Source organism: Coenobita brevimanus, chromosome 85 (assembly GCF_032717465.1).
Source record: "Coenobita brevimanus isolate Jiangsu-jjx chromosome 85, ASM3271746v2, whole genome shotgun sequence".
Taxonomy (NCBI): Eukaryota; Metazoa; Arthropoda; class Malacostraca; order Decapoda; family Coenobitidae; genus Coenobita; species Coenobita brevimanus.
Window position 1 is genome coordinate 4,351,356 of NC_137038.1, and position 11,145 is coordinate 4,362,500.

At 42.6% G+C, this 11,145-nt stretch overlaps 1 protein-coding gene across 1 annotated transcript in view; it reads left to right on the plus strand.

The window, feature by feature from the left end:
- Window positions 1–1,891: 1,891 nt before the first annotated feature.
- Window positions 1,892–11,145, plus strand: part of LOC145410402 (uncharacterized) — a 14,865-nt gene continuing 5,611 nt past the window's right edge. Inside the window, exons 1-2 of the mRNA XM_080280554.1 lie at window positions 1,892–2,190; window positions 10,914–11,066. Coding sequence (XP_080136680.1) covers window positions 2,008–2,190; window positions 10,914–11,066 — 336 coding nt within the window. The 5' untranslated portion in view covers window positions 1,892–2,007. The remainder of the gene's footprint in view (window positions 2,191–10,913; window positions 11,067–11,145) is intronic.

The window sequence follows — 11,145 nt, forward strand, 5'->3', positions numbered from 1 at the left end:
TACCACGACATTCCTTCATATTTTTTACCCACATTATTTTCCTGGGCAAGCGTGATGGATAGATAGATAGATAGATAGATAGATAGGCAGATAGATATGTGTAGATAATTATGTACACAGGCAGGTCGATAGATAAACACTGGTGCAGATAGATAAATGATAGATAATTTTGAGGGATATGCGGTGTAAGAACAGCTTAGATAGATATAAATAGATGCGGTACTAATAGATAATAATAGTTAATAGATAAAATAGATAAAATAAATAGTAGTAGATAGATATTATAGTGGGTAATACTAGATAGATAATAATAGATAAAAATGATAATAGTTAATAATAGACATAATAATAGATAAAAAAATAATAGGGCAGGTAATAGACATGAATGATAGATATAATTAAAACAGATAGATAGGTATTGACTGATGGGATAGATAAACTGATAGATGTAGAGAGCGATAGATAGACGATGAGCATGCTTGTACATTGATAGATAGATAAGGTTTTAGTGATGGATAGACATTGATAAATAAACTGTTTGTGTGTGTGTGTGTGTGTGTGTGAGAGAGAGAGAGAGAGAGAGAGAGAGAGAGAGAGAGAGAGAAGGAGGAAGACAGGAATGGAGGAAAAAGAGGGAAGAGAAAAGAAGCGAAGGGACATTTCTTTGTAATATTTTTTCTCTTCATATATTATTATTATTATTATTATTATTATTATTATTATTATTACCATCGTTATTATTATTATTATTTTTATTGTTAATACTATTAGTAGTAGTAGTAGTAGTAGTAGTAGTAATAATGGTGGTGGTGGTGGTGACGGTGGTAGTAGTCGTAGTAGAGGTGGTAGTATAGTAGTAGTGGTAGTAGTAGCAGTATAGTAGTAGTGATGGTAGCAGCAATAGTAGTAGTAGTGATAGTAGTAAAATCGTCATACTCTTATTATTGTTGTCGTTGTTGTTATGTACCGTTATTATTGTCGTTGTTGTTGTTATATACCGTTGTTTTTTGTTTACAGAGAGGTGACGGGAGAGTCCTGACCTAATTGGCTCTTTGCCCAGCCACTCAACCCACCACACTCAGAAAAAGAAAAAGAAAGAAAAGAAAGATAGAAAAGGAAGAAGGAAGGGAAATAAGACAACTGAAAAAAAGAAAGGAAAGAGAGAAACAAAAACTATAAAAAAAAAATATATAAGAAAAAGGGGAGAAAAAAATTAACAGAAAATCCAAAGGCGGTGAAGAACGAGAACTTTTTTAAGGTAGAAAATGTGGAAAAATTAAGTTTATACATTATGGAAAAAAAACATGAAAAAAATATTGACTGAAATTTTGTAGCTGGAAAAAAATTGGCGGGAAAATGATTGACTAGGAAAAAAAAAACTGGAAAATTAACTGGAGAGATGATAATGCCTGGAAGAAAATTAGTATTAGATTTTGAGTGAAAGAAAATGGAGGACTTTGAAGGGGTAACTGTGTGATTAATGCTGAGTTGCTGCTAAGCTGGCGTGAGTGGAGTTGTTGACATTGACACTGAAGAAGCAGGAAGTGGGAAAGTGACGAGTGCTGTGCCTGTATCAATTATAAACCTGACTAAGAAAACGGGGTGCAGGTTTCAGAAAACGTGGAAACTCACAGAAGATGAAAACGTAACGACAAAAAGTTTAAATTTTGAACTGGCGGAAAAGAGAGAATTGTGAGATTCAAGAAAGGCCTGTTAGAGAAAAAATGAGTTACGTTAAGCGTCTCTAAATATGGCGTAGTGGAAATGAACAGGTTTTAGATTTAACATAGAATACGTCTTCATTCCCCCGAAAAAGCTGAGAAGCGAAAGAAAAACGGTATATGTGTTTTTGTAGAGCAGTACTAATTAAACGACAAATATGACTTAGAAATAAACTAGACCCAGGGAACAACGCTGAAAAAATCGATTATAAACCCGAGTTTGAAGTGAAAAAACGAAATAAACACAGACAGGGTAGGCTCGTCTCCCTCAACCGCCAAATCCAAGATGGCGTCTTTGTTTACATGCGAGGTGGTGTACTACGGGGCGCGTCAGGTGCTGGGGGCGCAGTCCTCCTCGTCCCTCAACGCCCTCGTGGATGATCTAGTACGCCCACACGCTCACGCAGCCAACATCACGCCCACAGGAGTCTCAGCACGCCCACACCAGCACATACACAGCTATGGCAAGGTGAGACGCTGCTTTACTAAATGTTATTTTTTTATTTTTTTATTTTAAGCCCATATAAATTAAGTGTTGGAACTAGGCCTATATGTTTTCTTTCTTTTTTTTTTTATATTACAGAACCTCGCCAGTGTGATGAGGCACGAGTAGAGATTATTTTGATTTTTGTAGTCATGATCCAGTTCAACGTAGGAGGGATCTTTTGAAATAGAGGATTAGAGATAGCTTAAATTAGAGATAGCTTTAATTAGGGATAGCTTTAATTAGATAGCTTAAATTAGAGATAGCTTTAATTAGATACCGGTAGCTTAAATTAGAGATAGCTTTAATTAGAGATAGCTTAAATTAGAGATAGTTTTAATTAATCCTGTCGCCACTAGAAGCCAAAGTTGAATAAAATGATGTAGTAGGAAAAATAAAATGCAAAATGCGTCGTCAGATTGAAGGGGTGAAGCCTGTCCATAGTAGTAATAGTCCTGTGTGTGTGTGTGTGTGTGTGTGTGTGTGTGTGTGTGTGTGTGTGTGTGTGTGTGTGTGTGTGTGTGTGTGTGTGTGTGTGTGTGTGTGTGTGTGTGTGTGTGTCTGTGTGTGTGTGTGTGTGTGTGTCTGTGTGTGTGTGTGTGTGTGTGTGTGTGTGTGTGTGTGTAAATAGTATCGTGTATTACTATGACTCTTTGGAGGGCTGAGGATGACCAGTAGTAGAGTAGTTGGGATAGTGTACTAGTGCAGATAGATACACGATAGATAATTTGAGAGAAAAGAAGATAACAGATAGATATAAAAACACAGGTAATAGTAATATGTTGGATTAATGTTATGGTAGTTGAGATAATTGTCTTGTAGTAAAAATAAATATGTGAAATCCACTGGGGAAGGATTTATTGGTATTGAATCCTTTTATTACTATGGCCATGTGGAGAGTATTTCATTTATTGCTGAGAGAGAGAGAGAGAGAGAGAGAGAGAGAGGGGGGGTCATAGGAGCCTTAGTGCAATAATTTATAAGTGTAATTTGTCTTTCTGATGGTTGAGTAGTAATGGTAGTAGTTGAGATAGAGTAGTTGTAGTAGTAATAGTAGTAGTAGTAGTAATAGTAGTAGTAATAGCAGTAGCAGAAGTAATAGTAGTAGTAGTAGAAGTAATAGTTTTAGTAGTAGTAGTAGTAGTAGAAGAAGTACAGTAGAGGTAGTTGCGGTATGGGATGGTAGTGTACGAGTGGTGTGAGTGATTATATGTAGATTAAGGTCATGGCAATTATGGTGATGGTAATTGAAGGGTAATTACATGAGGTTTTTGCAGTCTTACTCAGTCTTGGGGCACCATCACCCCCTCTCTTCTCTCACCCCCCTCCCCACTTCCTCCCCCTTCCTCTTCCTCCTCTCTTCCTCCCCCTCTCTTTTCCTCCTCTCTTCCTCCCTCTTTCTCTTCCTCCTCTTTTCCTCCCCCTCTCTCTTCCTCCTTTCTCCCCCTCCTTTCTTCCCTCCCCTTTCCTCTTCTTCCTTTCTTCTTCTCCCTTTCTCTTCCTTTCTTCCCCCTCCTTTCTCTTCCTCCCCTCTTCCTCCCACTTTCTCTTCCTTCTTTCTTCCCTCCCCTTTCTCTTCTTCCTTTCTTCTTCCCCCTTTCTCTTCCTCCTCTCTTCCTCCTCCTTTCTCTCCCTCCTCTCTTCCTCCCCCTTCCTCTTCCTCCTCTCTTCCTCCTCCTCTCTCATCCCCCTCTCTTCTTCCTCCCCTCTCTTTTCCTCGCTCCTTCTCCCCCCTTCTTTCCTCTGATACGTACACGCACACACACTCATATTCACACAAATATATACATGGAGACATACACATACACACACCACACATACACACTCGTGCATACAGATACGTAATACAAACATAAATACAAGAATACATTGTCTCCATACAAATACACATACTGTACGTTCTCTCTCTGTCTCTGTCTGTCTGTCTGTCTGTCTGTCTCTCTCTCTCTCTCTCTCTCTCTCTCTCTCTCTCTCTCTCTCTCTCTCTCTCTCTCTCTCATTGGCATCATGATCTTAACGGCCTTTTTTTTCTTTCCATTCATACCTACGCATATGGCACTATCCCCCTCTCTCCCGTCCTCCCTTCATCTCCCCTTCCCTCCCCCTCCCTTTATCTCTCCATTCCCTTTCCCTTCTCCCCTTCCCTCCTCCTCCCCATATCTCTCCTTTCCCCTTCTCTTCTCCCCGTCCCTCCTGTCTTCCTCTCTCCATCCTTATTTCCTTTTTTTTCATCCGCATTCCTATCATCCTTTTTTTTTTCCCTTCTTCACATGCTTCTGTTTTCTCTACCTCTTCCCCCTCCTCCCTCCTACCTCCCCACTTCGCCATAGCTCTTATTATCTCTTCTCCCCTCCATTCCCCCCCTTTCTTCTCCCCCCCATCACCTCTCCCTTCCCACTTCTCCCCTCTTTCCTGGTTCTCACTTCTCCCCGCCCTCTTTTTTCCTCACCTCTCCCTCCCCCTCCTTCCCCTCATTCTCCCCTCCTTCCCCTCATTCTCCCCTCCTTTCCCTCATTCTCCCCTCCTTCCCCTCATTCTCCCCTCCTTCCCCTCATTCTCCCCTCCTTTCCCTCATTCTCCCCTACTTCCCATAGAATTTTCCGTTCTGTTACCCTTCCCCACCTTCCATTTTATCTCCCCCCTCCTCCTTCAGCTCTCTCTCCTATCCGTGGCACCCAAACCTCCTCCCCCACTCCTCCCTGCCTCCCTCCCTTCACTCAAACCCTCTCCCTTCTCCTTTCCTCCCTCCCTCCCCTCTCCTTCTCTCCTTCCCCTCTCCTCTCCCTCCCTCCCTCCCCTCTCTTCTTCCATCCCGTCTCCTCTCCCTCCCTCCTCCCTCCTGTTTCTCATCATTTTCCTCACCTGTGTTTTGCTCCTTCACTCAGGTTAATGACTTTCACACCTTTATAAACCTGGAGTCGCGGTTTTTTATGCTTTATTCCTACTACCACCAGACGATTTTATTCAGCTTCAGGAGGCAGTCAGGTAAGTAGGTAGATAGGTAGATAGATAGATAGATAGATAGATTGATAGATAGATAGATAGGTGAGGGATAATTTAAGGATGTTTCAGGAGACAGTCGGGCAAGTAGGTACATAGGTAGATAGATAGATAGGTAGACAGATAGACAGGTAGATTGATGAGGGATTACTGAAGGCTGTATCGTACCCCTCCAGATCGAAAAACTTAATACAATCATTTAGAGATGGAAAAAAATAAATAAATGAAAATACGTTGTAGGTCTGAAGGGGTCATGGTTACATTGGAGATTGGAGGGAAGTGCAATCTCTCTCTCTCTCTCTCTCTCTCTCTCTCTCTCTCTCTCTCTCTCTCTCACACACACACCACAGAAAAACTTGTCAAAATTCCTCTTTTTATCTCCCCTAATACTTTTTTTTTATCACTCCATTTTTTTGCCCCGCCATTTAAACTTTTTGTCAGGGCTGTATGACATTCCTGCCCTAGTTTAACCCTTCACTCATACGATGTAGCAATTATTTTTTTTAGCCTTAACCATTCACTCACACGATGTAGCTATTTTTTTCCCTAGCCTCTTCTTGCTATCTCCAGACGATTTTATTCAGCATAGATATTTTTGGAACTGGGGGGGATAGTTATAGATTTTTTTTAACCCCTCATATCATATTCTCTTGTCCCTACTCATTAACAGCCCCCCGTCCTTCCGCGACACATCCTAGTTTCTTATATATATATTTCAGTATCTGCCTTTTCTGAGTACTGGAAACCATTTTCATAGGTCTGCACTCCTAGTTAGTCTCTGTATGGCCAAACACCCCCTAATCTCTCTCTCTCTCTCTCTCTCTCTCTCTCTCTCTCTCTCTCTCTCTCACACACACACACACACACACACACACACACACACACACACACACACACACCATCCATCCATCCCAGGTATTTTCCCGGCCTTAAGATTCCAGTGTTCATTTTCTTTCTTTTTTCTTTTTTTTTTTTTCTTTTCCTGCCAGCCTACCATGTTTGGCGGCCTTTGATCAGAATCGTGCACGGAACATTGCTGGCTGCGTGGAAAGAGAGAGAGAGAGAGAGAGAGAATTATACCTCTCACTTACAATTCCTCTTTTTCATATTTGCATAACCAGAACTGAGAGAGAGAGAGAGAGAGAGAGAGAGAGAGAGAGAGAGAGAGAGAGAGAGAGAGAGAGAGAATTATACCTCTCACTTACAATTCCTCTTTTTCATATTTGCTTAACCAGAACTGAGAGAGAGAGAGAGAGAGAGGGAGAGAGAGAGAGAGACTTGATTCCACATTGTCATATTTGCATCGCCATAAGAACCTGCAGTAGTGTACGGCCTTGATATTGCGTACTGTGAAAATTGGTGTTCTTGCCCGTAGACTTTCTGTGTGGGTGTAGTGCCATGTAGCTTGCTGTCGTGTGCGTTTTTACTGGCTGTTGTGTGCGTTTATCATGTACGTACCTTGTAACTTGCGATCGTGTGCGTCTTTTACAGGCTGTAGTGTGCGTTTATCATGTACGTCCCTTGTAACTTGCGATCATGTGCGTCTTTTACTGGCTCTTGTGTGCGTTTATCATGTACGTACCTTGTAACTTGCCTCTGCTATCTACTCCATGACACTTTATCTACTTCGCGTGGCACTCCATGGCATCCCCAGCACCTTATTCTACCCATTTCATCTACCATCGTGTCTGCTTATTATGCCCATTGTAATTCATCTACTACTCTGATAACTACTTTGGGATTCTACAAACGTACAGTGCATCCCACGTACTCACTAAGCTATGTACTCTTCTCTCTGACGTTACATAAACCATTCTACTGCCATAATGTACTCAGAAGTGCCATTTGTACTCTCCCTCACGTGGCACTCGGCTAATCTACCCCTCTTGGCACCCTTTCTCGTCTCCGCCAAACTCCTTTACTCCTCTCTCTTATCTACCGAATGGCACTTTCTATTCTACTTTACTTAGCACTACCGAAAATCTACCTTTATTGGCACTATTTCCTCACGTCATCTACTGTGATAATCTACTCCTGTGGCACTCTCTTCAAGCCTACACATTCCCTGGCACTCTCTCCTCTACCTCATCTACCTGGCACCCTTCTGACCTTCCAAAGATTATTCTACTACCTCCTGATATCTACTTAATGGCACCTTGTATTCTACCTCACGTGGCACTGTCTACTAATCTACGTCCCTTGGCACTCTCTCGTCTACCTGGCACCCCTCTGACCACCCACAAATTCCTCAACAACCATCTGTTAGCTACTTATTGGCTCTGTAGTGTATCTCTCTCTCTCTCTCTCTCTCTCTCTCTCTCTCTCTCTCTCTCATCTAACACCATTCCCGACCTTTCAAAACTCGTCTGCTGCTCTCACCCTTTTGTGCTTCCCTGTAACATGTCTCCACGTACTTATTTTTTTGACTGACACTGTATGACCTTTCTCACCTCCCTCCTGACCTTCCTTCGAGGGTTAGTGCCATCTGAGGCCCTATTTTTGGCACTCCTGTATTTTTCTCTCTCACTTTTTCTCACTTTCTTTCTTTTTTTTCTTTTTTTTTTTTTGAGTAAGTAATACCTTCCTTAGTGTCAGTTTATAACTCTCTCTCTCTCTCTCTCTCTCTCTCTCTCTCTTTTTTTTTTTTTTTTTTTTTTGAGTAAGTAATACCTTCCTTAGTGTCAGTTTATTACTCTCTCTCTCTCTCTCTCTCTCTCTCTCTCTCTATGCACACTTTAACCTTTGTGGCACCATTTGCACCCCTCCCCCCCTTTTCACCTTCACCTGTCTCTCTCTCACACACACACACACACACACACACACACACACACACACACACACACACACACACACACACACACACACACACGCACGCACGCACGCACACACACACACACACACACACACACACACACACACACACACACACACACACACACACACACACACACACACACACACACACTTTATTTCTCGCATCTCATAACCCATCTAACATAATAACATTTTTTTATCATTTTTGGTGTCCTTTATTGAATGATTTTATTATCTAGGAGAAAGACATCCTAAAGAATTAAAGACAGTCTCCCTTTACTACTATTACTACTATTTTTACTATATCCTGGCTACCAAAGGACGATTTTATTCAGTAAAGGAGGCCAATAAATCGTATGTAATATTAGGTGTGGGATTTTGAACATATGGTTGGAATTGGGACTTTATTTATTTATTTATTTATTTTTACTTTATTTGGTTAAACTTCAGATGGTTTTATTTATCTCTGAACCCATCCTATCTATCTATCTATTGCCAGATGCCACAATCCCGTAAGGGGTGGCCATTTGACTTTGAGTAATTTGATTTACGGGGAGGGGCACTAACCCTCCACCAAGCCACTTGCTGACACGTAGGGAGCACGTATGATTTGGTTATATGGTTGCCACCCAGCGTTGTAAATGGTTTCTTGGCTTACAGGAAACCATCTGGCTTGTCACTCAATGTAAAGCCACCTGTAAAGGAATGAAAAGCAATAAGAAGTGACAGGGAAGATGGGAGAAATAGGAAGAGAGGAGGACAGGCACAGAAAAAGAATGATAAAGGCTAAGGAAGAAGTAGGCAGCACTACATCAAGTGAGTGGATGATGGTCGCCACCACCTACCACCATACCCATCCTGGCGAAATAAAAAAAGGAAGAAAAATAATTAGCTTGATATTTTGACCATGAAACATCGACTTCGTGTTTTATTCTAATTAAAGACTTACGATTAAATTCAGCATCATTCTCGGTCTTCCTCTCCTCCCCCCACCCTTCCTACAGCATCACCTCCCCCCCCACACGGCCCCCCCCTCCTCCCTGTCATTCCCAGAAACCAACTTTTATTTTCTTTCTTTTTCTTTTTTCTTCTTTTTTTTTTTTCAACTTCACCCTGCATCCCCCTCACCTTCCCTTGACCCCCCGACCCCCCTCAAAGCTCCTCCTCACTGAAAGCTCCTCCTCCTCACTGAAAGCTCCTCCTCCTCACTGAAAGCTCCTCCTCCTCACTGAAAGCTCCTCCTCCTCACTGACAGCTCCTCCTCCTCACTGAAAGCTCCTCCTCCTCACTGACAGCTCCTCCTCCTCACTGACAGCTCCTCCTCCTCACTGACAGCTCCTCCTCCTCACTGACAGCTCCTCCTCCTCACTGAAAGCTCCTCCTCCTCACTGACAGCTCCTCCTCCTCACTGAAAGCCCCTCCTCCTCACTGAAAGCTCCTCCTCCTCACTGAAAGCTCCTCCTCCTCACTGAAAACCCCTCCTCCTCACTGAAAGCTCCTCCTCCTCACTGACAGCTCCTCCTCCTCACTGACAGCTCCTCCACCTCACTGACAGCCCCTCCTCCTCACTGACAGCTCCTCCTCCTCACTGACAGCTCCTCCTCCTCACTGAAAGCCCCTCCTCCTCACTGACAGCTCCTCCTCCTCACTGACAGCTCCTCCTCCTCACTGACAGCTCCTCCTCCTCACTGAAAGCTCCTCCTCCTCACTGAAAGCTCCTCCTCCTCACTGCATCACTAGTTACCTGATATCCATTGAAACTCATGATGATCGTGGCCAGCTTTCCACTTCAGTTCCTTTACTAGTGTGATGTGTTTATTTTTTACACACACACACACACACACACACACACACACACACACACACACACACACAAGAAAGCAATTGTATTCAACGTAAAGAGATTTTTGAACGTGAAGAAGTTACATTCATCTCTCATCCAAATAATATAATAATAATAATAATAATAATAATAATATAGTTCGTCGGCAGCAGGAAATCTTATTAATAGTAGTCGTAGTGAAAGGGTTAACTTGCCTGACCTCTAACCTCTCCCGACCTCCCACCTCCGCGCCTCTTAACCCCGTGTGTGTTGTTGTGGTTTTCTTTCACTGCATAAAATCATTTGGTGGTTGTGTGCACAGAGAAACTCCCCCTTTGTGTATGTATGTGTGTGTGTATGTGTGTGTGTGTGTGTGTATGTGTGTGTGTGTGTGTGTGTGCGCGTGTGTGTGTGTGTGATTAATGAAGCTTTAGAATTGCAGTAGGGGTAAGCTTAGTGAGCATAAGATTACTGATGAACGTTTGTAGTCAGGTGAGGTGAAAACGTTTCTTCTATAGAACTGAAAACATCTGAAACCAAAGTGCCATTCTGTCTGGTAGGGTTTGATATAGTAGTAATCAAAGTCGCCTGGATATCCATCTTTTAATCTCCAGCTAAATACGACCACGGCTGAGTAGTAAAAAATAAAGACACTGCATTTTTTTCCCCTACAAAATATAGTGTTGCTTATATTTTCTTCACATTCTGTAGCATAAAATTTTCATGGTATTCGTTGGTGCACTGTGATCCTCGTATTTTTTTCAGGCCTGTGATGGAGGAAGTAAAGGATGGAGGGATCTGTTTTACGTTCCTGTCTCAGTCGTCACTCAGAAAACACATAATATAATCACAGTCTCTAATAAACACAAAAAATACTAGGAATGTTGGTGATTATTTTACCTCATACACTCCCCTTCTTTTCGATGCTCGTGGATGTGAAAGGTGAACGATGGAAGTGTGTGACGAAGAGGAAGTTGGGTGAAATGGTGTGACGCAGGCTAAAAGAAAAACAATACGCTCTCTTCTTGTTCTGAAAGTGTTAATCTCGCTCTCTTCTCTTCTTCCTCCTCAGGGTGTGCGAGGTGAGCGATGCCAGCTGGTGTGTGACGACGAGGCGGTACGACTCTCGGCCATCAGGAAGGACGAGGGCTTCGAGAGTGACACGGAGTCGTCCTCGAGTAGTAGTGCCTGTGACGACCCTTGCTGCCCCGCCATGGACGTCAAGGTAAACGCGCACGCACGCACACACACACACACACACACACACACACACACACACACACACACACACACACACACACATT